This window comes from Euprymna scolopes, chromosome 20 (genome assembly GCF_053919585.1).
Source record: "Euprymna scolopes isolate OS-2025 chromosome 20, ASM5391958v1, whole genome shotgun sequence".
Taxonomy (NCBI): Eukaryota; Metazoa; Mollusca; class Cephalopoda; order Sepiida; family Sepiolidae; genus Euprymna; species Euprymna scolopes.
Genome location: NC_136501.1, coordinates 55359645 through 55379261, shown reverse-complemented (window position 1 = coordinate 55379261; position 19617 = coordinate 55359645). Strand labels below are relative to the sequence as shown.

General features: G+C 37.9%; 1 protein-coding gene, 1 long non-coding RNA gene and 1 pseudogene across 5 annotated transcripts in view; 2 read left to right on the top strand and 1 right to left on the bottom strand.

Moving 5' to 3' along the window:
• The window catches only part of LOC145241437 (UBX domain-containing protein 11-like), a 303692-nt gene that overhangs the window by 238404 nt on the left and 45671 nt on the right, over positions 1 to 19617 (bottom strand). For all 4 annotated transcript variants that reach the window (XM_080104392.1, XM_080104390.1, XM_080104391.1 and 1 more), the window contains 2 exons: positions 17059 to 17099; positions 8644 to 8799 (listed from right to left, as the gene is read on the bottom strand). Coding sequence is in view for 2 of the 4 variants with exons in the window: in XM_080104390.1 (XP_079960516.1) it covers positions 8644 to 8799; positions 17059 to 17099 (197 nt within the window). In the remaining 2 variants the exon portion in view is untranslated. The remainder of the gene's footprint in view (positions 1 to 8643; positions 8800 to 17058; positions 17100 to 19617) is intronic.
• LOC145241439 (uncharacterized) overlaps positions 1 to 19617 on the top strand; it is a 54896-nt gene that overhangs the window by 19028 nt on the left and 16251 nt on the right. The gene's annotated exons all lie outside the window — the stretch shown is intronic.
• LOC145241668 (exosome complex component RRP4 pseudogene) lies at positions 2650 to 8421 on the top strand (annotated as a pseudogene).

The window sequence follows — 19617 nt, the reverse complement described above, 5'->3', positions numbered from 1 at the left end:
GGCTAGACTAGAGTTTTTTGAGAAAGTCTGGCGCTTGCCATGAAAATAACAATAAAGCAAAGACAGGCTCGCAACGTCTCTTCTGTGAGAAAGAGGTTGCAGTGAAGAGAAAAGGGCATCCCCCACTAAGCTACAAAGACTATTTTGAACTCTGTCAAGGCAGCATAAGCTGCTTCTAGCAGCTCCTGCCCAGATGTGTCAACAGTACTCCATCGTTGGCCATACCTGGCTCTTATATAGATAGAGAATTGTATCAGCGGTGAGATATCTACTGAAGCAGTAGAAGGATCCCACGATTTTTCCAGTGACCTTGGCAATGGATTTGATATACGTGTTCCATTTCAGGTCAGGAGTAAAGGTCAAGCCCAGAAGCTTGTCAAAACATGAAGCCTCCCCAAGACCAGAGACATTCATTTCAACCGATGCCAGATTGGCATCAGAGCGTAGATGGTGTAGAGATAGAAGCTTGGTTTTAGATGCATTAAAAGTAACCAGACACTCCTTTCCCCATTGTACCACATGCTCAAGTACAGAGGAGAGAGAATGGGAGAGAACTTGGTCTTAGATGTGCTACCATAAATGGTAGTGTCATCAGCATAAATGTCTACAAATGATGAAAGGATGTGATTTGGAAGATCATTAATGTAGATCAGGAAAAGAGTTGGGCCCAGGATGGACCCCTGAGGGACACCAGCATTAATACTGTGAGCTTCTGATTTTTGCCCCTCAACTACTACTCTTATGAACCTATCAGAAAGAAATGATTTAATAATTGAGAAGACATTTCCAGCTATACCATAGCTAGAGATCTTGTGAAGTAAACCTTTATGTCATACCCTATCAAAGGTCTTAGATATGTCAAGAGCAATTGCCTTAGAAAGGTTGCCTCTGAGATATAACTGTAAACACGTCTGCTGTAGATCTAGCAGAAGAAGATTATTTTTGCTGAGGTGGTTGACTACTTCTCTATTTAACACAGATTCCAGCAACTTACTCATAATGCACAGGAGACTTATTGGTCTGTACTGAAAGGGAGATGAGCGATCACCTGAATTCTTAAATACAGGGCATACTGATGAGATTTTCCAAGGTGTTGAGAAGCATTTCTCCTTAAGACATGCTTAAATAACTTCGGAAGTATGGGCGCTAGTTCTGGTTGAAGCTTTTTGAGCACTATAATTGGAATGCCGTCAGAGCCAATTGCTTTACTGGAATCAAGGTTTTTGATTAGCTTATAAGCTAATCAAGAACCTTGATTCCAGTAAAGCAATTGGCTCTGACGGCATTCCAATGACGGTACGTTTTTGTTTCCTAATGAATAACATTTTTTAATCGCAGAGCCAATTACGAATTAATAGTTTATTATTATTATTATTATTATTATTGGCTCACCTGAAGCTTTCACACGAGTCAGCAAATGATCTGATTGGAGACCTGTGGTGTTCTCTGGAAGCTGAGTGACAAGTCTCCCCAGACGTCCAGCTCTCTCCTCCTTCTCCTTCGATAGCATTTGTAAATAAATTTGCATCATCGCAACAGCCTCTTACCATTGATTTCTCGCTGGCAGTGGCCATTGGTTTATACTGGAATTCAGTGGCACTAAGTCTCCCCAAGATCCCAGTTCTCTTCGCACTTGTCCAGTGGAGGTCTGGCCAGTGCTCCCTCCTCATTTTTATTATTTCTTAAAACCATAGAAAAATATTTTGATTTTTTTACACTTAGTATGCTGTTACATTTTTTGTTTTGTATCTTCTTCCGTTATTTCCACCGAAAATAAATGTTTCATATTATTACATACGATGTGTCAATTGAACAAACACTGATCATGAGAAATAAAATCATTTTTTGTTTGATCTTTAGAACATGTCTTATTTGCTGTTTATCTTTATCATAATATTGTTATTTGAAAGTAAATAACAGCTGGCTTACAGCCATACGTTTACTTGTTAAACCTTTGGTTATGTTTTGTTTTTACAGTTTTTTTGTCTCAAACAACACACAGTGTCACTTGGAGCTACTATTTGTGATCAAATCTACAAGGATTATTATGTAGGGAGTTGAGCAGCGAGATGTCTATTCATACTTGAACTTCCAGGAGGAAATTCAAAAACCCAGCAATTTAAAGGAAAAAAAACTATTAGAGTAGAAGGCTAGGGATCTTTACAGTGTGAGACTAACCGTAGCCCTCGGCGCAAGAGGGTCCATGTGTGCCTGGCGTGTGGGGTGGTGGCTGATCCTGTGGTCGGGGCAGCGGAAGAAAGAGTTTCAAGATGGCGCCTGCCTGCTTTTATTAGAGACGGAATCTCGCAGGATCGCGCGAGATCTCGCGGGGATGCAAATTAGCTAGGCCATCTTGAATAAAAATCGGTCCATTGGAGGTGCGAGGCAGTCGGAGTCTGACGTTCGTGGCGATCAGTACAGTGACCGTTGGGTTCCGTTAGTGACCGTTTGGTTCCCTTTTTATTCGTGCAGTCAGCTGACCTTTGTTAGTCACCTTCGCGCCGTGGCTGTCATTGTTTGTTGGTTCGCTGTATGTTGCCGTGGTTCTTCAGTGAAACGCTTCGTCGCCCACGACGAGACTCCCTGTCTCCTACACAAGATACTCATACAAGCTATTTCGGCCCCCCCCCACTCCGAACTTGGTAATCGTGTGAAGAAATGGCGGATATTCGACTTGCAGTTGCCTCTCTTCGAACTACAAATGTCAACCCAGATCATCAGGGACTCGATAATTTGGTCACTCCCGGTGATATAATTACATCAGACACTGGTTTTATGCGTGGTCATGGCACTTATATGGAAGATGATAATCTACATGCATCGGTGGCAGGTGTGGTCGACAGAGTGAACAAATTGATCTGTGTTCGACCTTTGAAAACAAGATATAATGGAGAAGTTGGTGATGTTGTTGTTGGTCGTATAATTGAAGTTGGTCAGCATCGGTGGAAAGTTGACACTCATTCCAAGTTGGATTCTATTCTGATGTTGTCCTCTGTCAATTTACCCGGTGGAAAACTTAGGCGTCGATCAGAAGAAGATGAAAAAATGATGCGGCATTATTTAAAAGAAGGAGATTTAATTAGTGCAGAAGTTCAGTCTCTTTTCATGGATGGCTCATTCTCACTTCACACCCGCAGTCTTAAATATGGAAAGCTTGGTCAGGGGACGTTAGTGACAGTATCACTATCGTTAGTAAAACGTCGTAAGACACATTTCCATAATCTTCCCTGTGGAGCACAGATCATCCTCGGAAATAATGGTTACATCTGGATTTCCCCCATCTTGTCAGAACAAATTGAGGATGCCTGCTGGCTGCGACCGGCGAATGATGCTTCCCATATCAACCTGGCAGAACTCGACGCTGTAATAAAGGGCATTAACCTGGCACTTCAATGGGAAGTGAAGAAACTGTGTGTGCACACTGACTCACTTTGCGTGCACCACTGGGTGTCGGACACACTCACGAGCAAGGCCAGGGCACGCACCAAGGCAGCCAGCGAAATGCTGATAAGACGGAGGCTGGAGACTGTGAAAAAACTGGTGACAGAGTACAACCTGTCCGTAGACGTAGTGCTCGTCACCTCGGACTACAACCTCGCCGACAAGCTCACTCGGGTACCACGGAGATGGTATGAGGCTATGAAGAAAGAAGCTAAGCCATTGCCTCTGTGTGCTGCCTCCGTCGAGGAGGACGAAATCAGGAAGATACATCACGACAGTGGGCACCCCGGAGTACAACGGACCTACTACTTTGTGAAGTTGGCTAGACCATCAATACCAAAAAGCGCAGTAAGAGCAGTGGTCAGGGAGTGCCAAACGTGCCAGTCCATCGACCCTGCCGCAGCCAGATGGCGGAAAGGACAGCTGGGAGTGGACGCGACTTGGAGTCGGTTGGGTATGGATATAACCCACTACGGCAGCCAACACTTCCTCACACTGATAGACTGCGGGCCAACGAGGTTCGCGATTTGGCGCCAATTAGCGAGGCAGGATTCCACCAGTGTCATCCACGAATTGGAATCCATATTCTACGAAAGGGGGCCGCCTGAGGAGATCCTCACGGATAACGACACGGCGTTCTGCAGCAGGGAATTTAGGCATTTTATGGACAACTGGGGGATCTGCCTTCGACACCGATGCGCGTATGTGCCGAGCGGCAACGGCATAGCGGAGCGGTGCCACCGAACCGTGAAGAGGATCGCAGCCAGGAAGAAGTGTACGATCGCGGAGGCGGTTTACAGATACAACACAACGCCTAAGGACGCCGTGACTGGCGGCAGTGCGCCCGCTGATGCGATTCATCACTACCACGTGCGCATCAAGGACGTTGAAGTGTGTCTACCTGACCAACGAGAACCCCAGGGGACGTACCAAGTGGGAGACACCGTCTGGGTGAAGCCACCCGGCGGCCGGTGCACCAGCAGCTTTTGGAGGGGGCGGGTCACCGGCGTCATCAGTGAACAGGCCATACTAGTCGATGATACTCCGCGCCACGTAAGGGATGTCCGGCCCGCTCTAAGCGCTGACCAATCGGCGAGCAGTGGAAGTAGCGAGTCATCCGACGATGAGCGATGGATCCAACCCGTGCCCCACGAACCTGGTGACTCAGCTGCGAGCCGTGGAGGGAGCGAGTCATCCGATGATGAGCGATGGATCCAACCTGTGCCCCACGAACCTGATGACTCAACTGCGAGCTCTAATGCTGATGCTGATGCTTCCGATGCCACTTCTGAGAGCTCCGATGAGGAAGTCCCGGCAATACCCCTCCACAGGAGTGCTCGAATCAAACGGCCACGTCCGCCGTGTCACGTATGTGATCTGGAGACCAGGGGGGAGTGTGAGACTAACCGTAGCCCTCGGCGCAAGAGGGTCCGTGTGTGCCTGGCGTGTGGGGTGGTGGCTGATCCTGTGGTCGGGGCAGCGGAAGAAAGAGTTTCAAGATGGCGCCTGCCTGCTTTTATTAGAGACGGAATCTCGCAGGATCGCGCGAGATCTCGTGGGGATGCAAAGTAGCTAGGCCATCTTGAGGAATAAAAATCGGTCCATTGGAGGTGCGAGGCAGTCGGAGTCTGACGTTCGTGGCGATCAGTACAGTGACCGTTGGGTTCCGTTAGTGACCGTTTGGTTCCGTTTCTATTCGTGCAGTCAGCTGAGCTTTGTTAGTCACCTTCGCGCCGTGGCTGTCATTGTTTGTTGGTTCGCTGTGTGTTGCCGTGGTTCTTCAGTGAAATGCTTCGTCGCCCACGACGAGACTCCCCGTCTCCTACACAAGATACTCATACAGTATAGGACACAATCATGTTGACACACTGGTTCTCGCCAGATCACCAAAGTTAAGTAATGTTGTGCCTGGCCAGAACCAGATGGGTGATCATTTCAGAAGACATGGCGCTGTATGTACCACAAGGTAAAATACTAGGTTGAGAAAGTGGCACGATCTATCCTTCTCTCGAGGGTAGATGGGCCTTTCTTAAGCCGTGGTAGGCAACCCATCTAGTGATGGCATCACGATAAAAAATACCATTGATAGCCCTGGCGAAGCATCAAGTATTCAGCTCCGGACAAGATTTGAATTACACTACAAACTCGTGTAGTGAGTTCAATCTCAGCTGCAGTAGCATGTTAGGTTATGTTTTACAGTGTAGAGGTGAGATTTTGCTGCTTGTTGAGTTAGTCAGGGATATTTACATCAAGGGGATACAAGTACTTAGAGTTCATCAGAGCACATTCCATTAAAATACTTGTAAAACAAGCACAGAGATGCAACATTTCGGCGATGGGACAGGGGTTGGAGCTTAGTTGAGAGTGAGGAACCTATTAGGTTGGAGACTCTTTTTTGTGCCCTGTCTAAGAGCAAGAGACAGGTGGCAGATGCACCAGCCCAGAGGTTTCAACAATACTTCATGTATGGGTGAATGGTGACTTTGTAGAGATAATAGTATACTCTTAGGTGTGAGTAATTTTTAGTATGGTAAAGAGAGCCCACCATCTTCTCAGCAGCCTTAGCAATGTCTTCAATGTATTTGTTTCAATTCATATTGCCTGTGAATGTTAAGCCAATGAGTTTGAACTAAGAGCTTTCAGATAGCATGTTATTAGTCACGGTAATAAATGGTTGAGAAGGTTTCTTGTAATTATTACAAGAAAGAAGCTTAGTTTTGGTAGTACTGAATGTTACCATCCATTTACATCTCCATTTGACTACTGACTGGAGGTCCTCCTCTAAGGTTTCATCCATTGCCTTAGATATGTGTTCATTCGTTTTCCCTTCATGTCTGTTATAGAGCATCGTGTCATTAGCAAATACATCCATCTCAGAGACAACTTTATCAGGGAAGTCATTTATGAATATCAAGAATAATAAAGTACAACTGTAAAGTATATGTTCTTTTATGCCCAAGAAAAAATTAAGTAGGAGGGGTTTCTTTACTTCTTGACTGGGCGCGATCCCATTTGAAAAAGTGAAATAATAAGGGGTTTTCGCATTCTACCCAACAAAATTGGGTGTACGCTAATTGACCAAGGAGAATCATCTTGGCCAACTGAACAGGGCTTATTTTTTTTTTTTTTTTTTAATGGTGAAGGAAATTAGAATTATTTTATGGGAAAAAAGAAGTAACCGCTTTTTTTTTTTTATATATAATACAGCTTTTTCAAGGGCGAAGAAAATAGCGATTTTCTTTGTTCTTGAAAAAGATCACCGGAATTGTGAGTAAAACATTCATTAACTGGGTCTTCCTTTTCCATTTTAATTTCACACACATATATAGATAGATATCTACATAGACACATGTATTTGAATACCTACTGGTTTGGTTTGGTTTGGTTGTTTTGTTTTATGGCATATCAACCCTTTTTGGGTTATTTAATGCCGAATCCAGTTATTTTGGACACAGTTTTTATGCTTCAAGTTTTTTATATCTTCAAATATTTATTTGTAGAGTTTGGTATGGTTGTTTTCTTTTACAACATATCAACCCTTTTTTGGTCATTTAATGCCGAATCCAATTATTTTGGAAATAGTATTCATGTTGCATTCAATCATTTTGTAGAAGGTTTTTATTCTTCAAGCATTTTGTATCTTCAATCGCTACTTTGTAGTGTTTGGTTTAGTTGTTTTATAGTTAATTTTATCGTTTTTGTTCCCAGCCTTGCAGAACATGAATGAATTTTGCAATGGGAGAGGGAAAAGAGTTAATGTTTGGTACATCTTAAATTAGGAAACCAGTCAGAAAGTGGGGGAAATAGAAAAAGAAGAAGGAAAAAGTGGGTTGTTGGTTTTGGTTTTGCAGAACATAATTAAGTTTTGCAAAAGGAAGTAAAAAAAAAAAAAAAAACATCAATGTTAGGTGCATTTCGTCTCATGAAGCCAATATCTTCAGAAAGCCTGATCTGGTATACCTACTGGACATTATTTTCGAGCGTCTAAGGTCTTTATGAACAAGAGTTTGTTAGGACAACCTGGCATAAGATGCTTTGCCCTACAAGTAAACCCTGACTTAATATTTAAAATCATATTCATGGTCCAAATAAGATCTCCTTGGTATGACTAACCCGCAAAAGCTTTTACAAGGATTGATGCACCTTCTCCAAGTGCCAGCACGAAGCTGGATACTCAACCAGATTAGATGAATTCTTGTCCTGGAATCCAGTAAGATCAAGAGACCAAAACGAAATATATACTACAACATATGAAAATGGTTAATTGGGAAGAGCAAAATTATGTTCTCAATTTCTTTACTAACTCAGTGTTTAGAAAATAAAAAAAAAACTTTAGTGTATATAATCAAATATCTATGTATTTTATGTAGAGATCAAGTGTAAACCCTTGGAAAAGGGCCAATTGATTTCTGTGAACTTCTGCTGAACTAAAACGAGAGAAGCAATTGTAATTAAGAATGTAATAATTTAAATATAATCTAATGCCTATTGGAGAAAACTTGAATGCCTACTGGAGAGAACTTGAATGCCTACTAGACACTATCTTCGAGTGTCTAAGGTCTCTCTGTGCAGGGGTTTGTCAGAACAATCTGGCATGAGGATACTTTTTCCATAGAAGTAAACCCTGACCAAATATTCAAAATCACATAATATTCGTTGCCCAAATAAGATCTCCTTTCTATATCTAACCCACATTAACTTTTACGAGGAATGGTGCACCTTCTCCAAGTGATGTTACCTCAAGTAATAGCACAAAGCTGGATACTCCACCAGACTAGATAAATTCTTGTCCTTGAATCCAATAAGACCAAGAGATCAAAACAAAAGATATGCTACAACATATAAAAATGGTTAATTGGGGAGAGGGAAATTATGTTCTCAATTTCTTTATTAACTCTGTGTTTGAGAGATAAAGAACTTTAATGGGACATTCGAATATCTATGTATCTCATATAGAGTTCAAGAGTTAGCGCCAGGTAGTGGGCCCCTTGATTTCTGAGAACTTCGATCGAAGTAAAATAAAACATACAAATGAAAAGAAGAAAAAAAACATCAGTTTATGTGTTTGGTGAGTGATTTATGAATGTTTTCTAAAGTGCATCCTTGCTGTTCACCACATGTCATGGAAAACAGCTATTAAGATGAGGATGATGAGGATGATGGTGATGAGACAACAAAATCAGCAAAAAGAAAATGGCTTACCGCATGGTTGAGGTGAAGGTTTTCTTGGCGTCTTTGTCAGCGTAGGTTTTAACTTTGACGGATCAGACTGCTGTAATTGATGAGAACGTTCGGTTTGAGATTGACAACACTTGCTAGCAATGTTAGTAGAAACTTCTTCCAGAAGATTGTCGATTTCTGTCAAAGATAAAAAAAAACAACAAAACAATGTATATTTTCGTTAATGAATATATATTATAAAATAACGAAGGATTTTAAATCCGAAATTAATTAGAAACAAAAAAGAAAAGAAATTTCTTTTTATTTGCATCTAATAGCATTTTTTTAAAAAATAGATTGTTTATTCTATATTTTTCATTTTTCAAGATACTTGTACTGGCCGAAACATTTTCAACTATATATATATATATATATATATACATATATATATATATATATATAAATAAAATTCTCTTATGGATTTATGAGGGTCTCTGATGAGTTGTTTGGTCTACCTACTCCATTCACTGAAACATGTGTAAGACGTATCGTATATTAAATAAAATGCTATCAATGTGATTTAATGCTATTTGAATTGATTACAAATTATATATCTATATAAGTAAAACCCCGGGATATGGCATTAAAAATTAGTAACAAAATACAGTACAGTATATAATACACATGTATATAATCAATTAACATTATAAATAACATCGTAAGGTGGGGGAAATGCCGTAACCAGGGTCTGGAAAAATGTTGTATTCAACATCGTAACCTGAAAAAAAAAAAAACGTATCCTAGGGCCCCCGTATCCCAGGTTTCTATTATATAGCATTTAGTTTAGCCCTCCCTTCAATCAAATGTTCAAAACCAACCTAGTAAAAAAATTCTTAAATCTCATTAAAACTACACTTCTCCAACAATATGCTCCACAAAATCTATATATCCATAAAAGTGAAATTGTCTGTCTGTGTGCGTACATTTCCCTACTAAACTAATCTGTCAATTGTCCATCTACAGACTCGAGATTTGACATACTGACATTTTGAAAAAAGTTTTTAAGCGTTTTTCGGCCAGAAATTTGGCTGTCAAGGGGTAAAAGTTCAACGATTTGACCTTTGAAAACTCTACCAACCTCCTCCACCAATTTTGGTTTTAAACATTCGAAATTTTAGGTTTAGGTTCCTTGGACATGGATCAAACTTTTTAATTTGATTTAAACCCAAAATAATATATGTTGAGGAGTCAAAATTGGGGTCAAAGTTTTAAAAAATTTGACCTCTCAGCCAATTTTTGGTCTAAACATTTAAAACTTTACATAAAGTGTATTCAGACATAGGGCAAGCTTTTTAATCGATTTTTGGACGATTATTTGGCTACAAAGGGGCCAAAGTTTAAAAGATTTGACCTTTTCGGTCTCTAGCAAACTATTCAGTAAATTTTGAGTCTAAACATTTGAAATTATACATAAAGGGTATTCAGACATGCAGCAAGCTTTTTAATCAGTTTCTGGCCGAAAATTTGGCTGGCAAGAGGTCAAAGTTTACAGAGTTGACCTTTGCCGACTCTACCAAACTCTGCCGCCAACTTTGGGTCTAAACACTCGAAATTTTAGATGTAGGTTACCTGGACATAAGTTAAATTTTTTAATATATTAATTTATTTATTGCTGATCTGGAACCGTAAAGATTCAACGTCTCGATCAACTGCGCCACAGGCCCCGCAGGGCGATCAAGGTTGGATTTTTCGTTGGGTTCTAGATGAGCATTATCTGAAGATAGTGTTTTCAATCCTACCCAAAGCCGCCAGAGGCTTACTTGGCCAAAACGTGGTGAAACAACAACTAATAAAGATGAGAATAATAGTCCGCAATAAATAAATTAATATAAATAATACTCATCTCATAATGAATTCCAATCAAAAATTGTTAATATATATATATATATATATATATATATATATATATACTAGCAAAAGTACTCGTCATTGACTGGGTTCAAAAACAGTCTACAGAAAATGGACTCTGATTTATGAAAGTATGATAGGTTATGAAAAGGAAGGGTTGTAAAGAGAGCTTCGAATTTGGGGTTATCAAAACCAAAGCAAAATATGAGGAAACTAAAAATAAAATAGATAAACCCCATAATTTATTATACCATACCTGTCCACACTGAAACACTTATCACAATATTCTGTGGATATATATTAAAAAAAAACTTGTTAAACTTTGTGACATATTTCCATTCTATGGAGGTCAGGCGCGAATGGACACCTCATAATTTTATCATACCATATTTCTTCAAACTGAAACATAATTATCAAAGTATACTTACGCAGATAGATATGAAAAGTCTTTATTAAAGTTTGTGCCTATTTCCATTCTATGGAGGCCAGGTGCAAACGCAGACCCAACAATTTTATTATACCATCCCTATTAAAGTTAAAATATACTTATCAAAGTATTCTTATGTACATCTATATCAATAACACTTGTAAACGTTTTTTTTAATTTTTTAATTTTTTATTTCCATACTTTGTGGACCAGGTGTGAACGCAGACCCCACAATTTTAATGAACCACCGTTCTGCCAGATCAAACATACCCATTCCTGTGTCTCGATACATCTATCATTATATGTAATCAGTTTTTTAAAATAGTCGATCATATAGGAGCCTATTCATGACCAGACACACACACACACACACACACATTCAGCTTTATATATATATATATATATATATATATATATATATATATATATATATATATATATATATATATATATATACTCGGGTTTTTTATATTCAAAAGTAATGGACTAATGAATTCAACGAGGTTGTTAGATAGTGCTCAATAAAAAGAGCTGATAATACTTGTTTATTGTTATATAAACATGCTCACATCCCGCTGCTACAAATAGCCACTTGTTTCAATCAAACAACAGATATCATCAGGCAGCGACTTGACTATTCAAAAGTTCAATGAATAATCTTATTATTCGATTATTCATCTATTATGATATCTGTTGTTTGATTGAAACAAGTGTCTATTTGTAGCAGCGGGATGTGAGCATGTTTATATAACAATAAACAAGTATATATATATATATATATATATATATATATATATATATATATATATATATATATATATATGCACATAAAGTTATGAACAGTACACAGTGTTATTTTTTGGAATCCTTTGAGATAAGTCTCCATAATTTGTGTATTCATTCTTTTTGCGGACTGTTATCCTCATCTTTATAGTTATTGTTGTTTCACTACAATTCGGTTAACTCATCCTCTGACCTTCCTCAGGTGATCAACCGCAACGGGATAGGAATGCCGAACAACAACTATGGAAGGCAGTAATTATTGGGGATGCAGTTACAAAACTCAGTATTCCTATCTGGTCACAGTTAATCACCTGAAGAAGGCAGAAACGTGGTAAAATAACAACTATGAAGATGAGGATAACAGTCGTTTTTTTTTTTCTAATTTAAAAATTAGCGGGCGAACGTGAAATCCCCTTTAATATGATATTTTAATTAGTTTAGATTTCGTATATATTATAACAGAGTCATGATTTCAAAAGTAAAACAAGTATTTAGGTGCTTTCAGATAGAATCGAAACCGAAACTGCAGCATTCAAAGCTGGTGACGTTACCACTGTACCAACGTGACACGCATATTAACTGATTAAAAATTAGAAAATAAACTAAGACGAATGCACAAAATGTTTAACAAATTTTTCAATTTTTGACCCCTTAAAAACAATTTTAACTGGCTAAAGATCCATAAAAGAATGTCCCGTAAGAAATTTAATCTTTTGAGGCCCCTAGTGCCGCTCTGCGACTTTTAATTTCGGAGGAGATAGAGTTTGAAAATATGGAGACAGACAGACAGACCGTTTATATATTAAATTGAAATGTCTGTCAGAAAAATAATATCACTATTAAAATGTAAGAGAATTATCCATAGTTCGTTCATTAAAAAGTTTTGTTTAAATAGTTCTATTTAAGAAAGTTTGATTAAAAAAGAAAAAGAAAAAGAAACGCACACCATGTTAAAAAAAAATAAATCTCGCTGGTAAAAATCTGGACAACTCGTTTTTAATGTTGGTTTAATAGAATGTCATGTGCATGAAATCCTAATTAATCCTTTTGAACCATTAAAATTGACAACTCTATTTTCTTTAATTGCAGATTTGGCAACTATCAGTTATTTTGAGTGCAGCTTGATTTGCCAATTTACCATGAAGAGACTGACATCCGAGCAAACGATACAATCAATTTGTTGAGAGAAACATTGATGAACGAATAATTTCACAAAATAGATCTTGCCATCAGGTTTTCTTACAGTTTTAGCAGTTTCAAAAAGGCGAATGGACAACAGAAAATAGTTTAAACATTTATTTTTAAATCGGCGATAAGCGTAATAGATTGTGCAGGTTTAAATAAAGTATATTTAAATAAAGTACATTTAAAAAAAAACGTAACTATATTTGAAAAAAAAAACCGTAAATATCTTTGAAAAAATGTATTAACAAAAAATATCTTAATATTTTGCCCAAATATATAAGTAAGCAGTTTTAAAGAATAGTGGTATTATTGTATTCATTTTCTTCTTCCATGCCTCAATTAACAGACCTGCTGGCGTGTTTGAAAGTTAGGGCCTGGTTTAATGTAAAATTACTAAATTTTATCCCGATTACCTATGCTACAGTTTTAATGAAAATTTCATTACATAGGGAAACAATTATTTGTTATATACTTATATTTTCACCAATTTTCAATTCTGCAGAATATTTTTTTTAAAGTTTTTTTCCAGACTGATTGTTGAGATTGTGCACACGTTAACTTTTTTCTTTAGAATGAAGACTTCTATACGTTTTCGACTATGCTGATTAAGAAAATCTCATTCAAATTTTGTGGAGACAAGTACTTATAGAGATATAAAGACCTGTATTATGCACTGTAATTCACTGGCTGCCAGGTTTGTACACATGCCTAATAAACAAATCTACTTCTCTTCTACCAATATTGCCACCCCCTAATTATTTTTTTTAGCATTTGTGGGTGGGTATATTGACAACAATTATCACAGTTAAATTTAGGGAAATTATCCCTCCTCAAAGGTGGTTGTCCAATCTGAAAGCCGTTCTTTACATTGGAATGTTAGGAGCGTCTATTCTAAATTCCGTTCTTAAGATGGGGAGGTTGGTGGTATCTATTCCGAAAGCCATTCTTAGCATGACAATACTCAAAGAAGTGAAGTGAAAAAAAGTCATAATTGTTTTGTTTTACACGTTGAAAAAGACAACATAAAACTGGAATTTAATTTAATACTATTGGTGGAAGAGTTGAAAAGAAGAGGAAGACTTGAACAACAAACGGAAACAGCTAGGACTGCTACCACTGATTTCGATCACCCTAAACAGTTCATATACAGTGAGAATCAAAAACTTCTGTTTTTACTTTCCATTATTATTCTAATAGACCATTTTTCATTATTTTTATTAATTCATACTGATTCATGCATTCCCTTAATTGCTTTTTTAAAATTCAAACAGTACCTGCATGTTATCGTCCAAACCAGCACTAATCACTAGTGAAAGCCAGATTATTTCATTTCAACTACGGCCGCCAGTGTCCCGCAATTGTTCAGGGACGGTAGTGGCAACCAACAACAACCGTAGTTTCCTTTTTTGTGAGGGGGGAGACAGGCTTCCATTGGGCAACACTGCTTAACAGATCCTGCTCTCTTTGTGTAAACAAATCGAGCTTAGGCATTCTGGATGATGTCAAAAAATCGTTAATTCACGATTCACACAGCAGCCACTGATTAGTGTAATGGTTAGAAGCCTTGACTGTCATACAGGCAGTCGGGTTTCGATCCTGGCTTGAAGTAGTTGCCTGTCTAGCCACACTAATGAGCTGTTAAACAGCGAAACAGTACTGTATGTGGATGACTATATATATATATATATATATATATATATATATATATATGCTGATGACACTACTTTCTATTTAAATATTGCTTCTCGCCCATTTCTCTCGATCAGTTGAAATATTCAGTTGATCTAGAAGTTGATTTGGGTTCTATTATGGATTATGGTAAGAAATAGCTTGTTTTGATTAATCCTGTTAAGATTCAACTATTGTTTTTCAATCACAGGTATGTCTCTTTTCTTCCTTAAATTCTTATGGATGGCTCTCCTTTTGATGAGAAATCCACTCTAAAACTTCTTGGTCTTTATTTCTCACAAAATCTTTCTTGGAGTTCATATATTAAATCCATTGCTTCTTCTGCTTCTCATTAAATCGTTTCTCTCTATCGCTCTGAACACTTTCTCACACCCGAAGCTATTCCCTATCTCTAAAAATCTACTATCAGATCCCATTTGAAGGTTCTTGATAAGGGGCAGAAGTGTATCTGTAATTTGATTGGCCCCTCCCCACACTTTCTTCTTCACTGTAATCTCTCCCTCATAGACCTGATGTAACTAGTCTCATATTTTTACTTCCTGCTTCTGTTTTCCAGCTCATTTGACTGATTGGTCTACACCTTTTACACCTCAAATTAAAAAAGCACAACTTCAAATTAAAAAACACAACTTCAAATTAAAAAAACTAAACTTCAAATTAAAAAACATAACTTCAAATTAAAAAAAGACAACATCAAATTAAATAAACCCAAGTTCAATTTAAAAGCACGTGACATTATGTTAGAATTATTCATACTCAAACTTTGTAAGGTAATTTGCATAACATCACTTATGCAAATTACCCACTATTACTTGTAGTTGCTCGCAACAATAAAAAAAGAAAAGTTTCTAACAATTAACATTACAATAATTTAAAATATGGAAAATAACAATGGATCTCCGGTAGTTGTGCGATCAAGTAGAGGAGTCAAGAGAGGCACAGTACGTGGTCAGTACAAACGCAATCGAAATTCTCCTAAGCGTCGGATTCTGGAAGCCGCTCGAAATAGCAGGGACTGGACAACTGTCGCAGAGAACTGTGGGATAAATAGGAACACCGCGTACGCCTGGGTGAATAAACAGGCCAAGGGGCAAGACGTGGAGGATAAGCCGCGGGGTGGAAGGCGACATGGGAAAGTGAATCCGGACATGGTCAACAACATGCTTGATATAATCGGAGAAGATCCTACCATCACTCTCAAGGAGTTGGCCTTGAAGATTTCGGAGATGCATGGAATCAACCCCCCAATCAGCGTTACTACCATAAATAACCATCTCGATGGTAGACTCTTCACTGTAAAACGGGTTCACAAGCAAGCCGAGAATGTCAACACTCCGGAGAATAAGGTAAAACGTCGTATCTATGTAGAAAGGGTTATGGCCGCATTGGGAGCTGGTAAACATGTGGTGTATTTGGATGAGTCAAACGTGAACTTATTTTGTACTCGGACCGTTGGACGATCCGCGAGGGGCCAGAGAGTGGTGCTACATGTTCCAGGCTCGAAAGGTCCAAATATTCACATGGTTGCTGGTATTAGTCAACAGGGACTCATCAACTTCACCCGCAGGCGTGGCGCCTACAAGCACCCAGATGTCAACCAATGGGTTGCAGAACTACTCAATTCTGTCTTCGCAATGGGATATGATGCCGGACAGGTAGCCTTGGTAATTGACAACGCCCCGTGCCATTCCCGAGTGGAACAACTACACGACCAGGCAGCTTTTGCAGAAGTGGAGTTTATTCGCTTGCCTCCATACAGCCCGGCTCTCAACCCCATCGAAATGGCCTGGTCAGCCATCAAAGCCGTCATCAAGAGGGATCTACCGAGCGTTATACATGTGCCACAACCGGAAGATATCACAAAAGTGGAGCACCGTCTTCGTCTTGTGGAGACCGCCATCGACCGAGCCTACCAAGTGGTAACTCCTGCCATGTCTCAGGCATTCTGTAATCGGGTTCAACGCCATCACGCTAGATGTCTCAGGGAAGAGGACCTCCTTGTTGGAGAATAAATGGTTTATCTATCATGTAATAAAATTTTAATTTAATTTGAACTTGGATTTTTTTAATTTGAAGTTGTGTATTTTAATTTGAAGTTTAGTTTTTTTAATTTGAAGTTGTGTTTTTTAATTTGAAGTTGTGTTTTTTTAATTTGAACTTTAGTTTTTTTAATTTGAGGTGTAAAAGATGTAGAGGTCTCCATCAATTTGCTGTTTTAATACCTCATGGTAATACAACTTCCTATTCCAGTAGCTTCTTTCCAAGGACTTCAATGTTATGGAACTCTCTTCCTGCCCAATGTTTTCCTTTTACCTACAACCTTAACCTTTTCAAAACTAAAGCCTAGTCATCTCTTGTCTTTGCAATAATCAGCTTTCATTCTTGTTAGCTCCTTATATCAAGTGGCTTCGTGCCCTGTCTCAAGCTATTTCCATAAAAAAAATATCTATATTAGTCTTACTCACCTTTCTGTTCCGTTTGAGGAGAAGAATGAAAGGCAAATTTCCTGGGAAAAAAAAGTACAATTATTACAACTTTCAGACAAAAAATGAATTAAATTAAAATAAAATACAATTCTTCAAAAACAATAATTTTGGTATTGTAGTATCGAAAGATTCTGTAGATGCCTCTTATTTTTTATTCTGGCTGAAAGGACCAGGGAATTACAAATTGCATTGATATGATGAGTGAACATGCATTCATGATCTGAAAGTTTCATCTCTCTGTTGCAGATATTGATGATGTGAGACTCTAAGACAGCAACCCCTGTCATGGGCGGGCGTCAGAAGCAGAAATGCATCATTTAATTCCTGGCAAAAGTGCATTGAGAATAGTGGTGACTATGTAGAAAAATAAATTCTGGAGCAAAAGAATCGCTTGTTTCAATGGTTCCACTCCCGTCTTCGTAGCTCTTGGATTTTTTGAGTTAAAAAATAGGAGACTTTACTTTTAGAAGGAACCTCATAATAAGATTGATTGGAGGATTTATTAAATAAATAAAAGATTCATTATTTGAAAATAACATTTTATGGTAATTTTTAAAATTTTAGAGACTTACTGGGGGTGGGGGCTTTGCCTGGCGTAAAACACGCTTAAATATGATATTAAATATGATATTCGTCCAGATTTTGTACATATTATTAGTGAGTCATGATTTCCAAAGTAAAACAAACGGTTTTGGGTGCCATCAGCTAGAATCGGAACCGAAAGCAAAACTGTAGCATTCAAAGCTGGTGACGTTACCACTGTACCAACGTGACAGGCATATGAACTGATTAAAAATAAACTAAGATGAATGTACAAAATGTATAACGATTTTTTCAATTTGGACAAATATTTGACCCCTTAAAAACTATTTTAACCGGCTAAAGACCTATAAGAGAACGGCCCATAAAAAATCCAATCATTTGAAGCCCCTAGCGTCACTCTACAACTTTTAGTTTGAAAATATGGAGACAGCCAGACATATATACATATTAGATTAAACAGCACAAGTCCCGAACAAAGCATATCAAAGGTAGTGTTGACTTGAGACCGCTACGAAAAACAAACGAAAATAGCCATGAAAAAAATAAAAAATGTTCGCTTCATTTGGGAGTTAACAACTTAATTCTAGACAAATAGATAATCATTTCTATTATGCAAAAATTTTATTATGTACTTACCTGTTAGGTTAAAAAAAAAAAGACCGTGTGCCAAAACTTACAAATTCATCCAGTATTGTTGTTTAAAAAAATCAAAGAGAAATCCACGTGCAAATTTAGAAGACCATGGGGACTTGAATTTGTTGATTCTTTCCTTGCTTGAATTACATTTTGAGTTATGTCCCTTGGTCACTGACACAAATGAAAACCCAAAAATGGCCGCAAAGCAATTTCTCTAGAAGTGTTTATTATATTCATTTATTTAAATCTATATAACTTTAAATTGATTTTTTTTTTAGCTCCGATATTGATATTAAAATCCTGCTTTTTCTATTTAAAATTTATTAAAATGAACTTCTTAATATACTTAGATATGTGAGCGACTACATGAAGATAAACTAATTTGCATATTTCTTTGAAAAACAGGCATGAATTAGTTACTTTATGATTAGTTTTCTTTATGATTTCTTATTAAATGATTAGTTTCAGTTAACTATTATGCTGAATTCTGTCCAAGCATAGTTTCTACATTCTGCATAATCGAGTAGACTTATAGATGAAAACCTTGTCGGTGTGTGTGCAAAAAGTTTCTACCAAACTCTTCTCTGGATATTTGATCTACAGAGTTGAAATGTGATATATAGGGTATTTGGACCAGTAGCATAATTTCGATTTGGTTTTTAGCCAGCAAAATTGCTGCTGAAGAGGTCAGAATTGAAAACAAAACAGTTGACCTTGGCAGGGTATGTCAAATAAAACATAGCACCTGCTGTTTGTTTTGTGCATGCGCAAAATTAAATATAGCTCAAAGTTGTTTAATTTTTTTGTCTCTGCTTTATCATTATTTTCATGGAAAGTGTTCGACTGAGCTTCAATCTATGGTCCCCCCTCGCCAAACTTTCACAAGAAATACTAGACTAGCTGAAAACATTATCAATAATTTTCCCCACTCTTTATCTGTGCCTAAACCTAAACATAGATTCCATGATCAAAGCTTCTTTCTTAGAACTGCACGCCTGTGGAATTGTCTTCCGTTTTCCTGCTTTCCAGCTGTCTATAATATGGTTGTCTTCAAGTCCAACGTGAACAAGTTTCTGATGAGCCGTTCCACTTAAGTTAACAAATTTACTGAGCTTCCATTACTATTGATTACTATATTGTCCTTTTGACTACTCTACACTCTTTAACCCTTATCCTTGAGTGGCCGATCGGCCTTGATAAGTGGTGACGCCTATGTAAAAAAAAAAAAAAAAAAAAAACCTTCATATCCATCTGTTGGTAGCTCAGACAATAATGATGCTGGAGAAATAAATAACGATTAGGGCTGGAACACTGAACGTTCTTGTTTCATTTTGATCTTGAGCACGTAGTACAATGGGG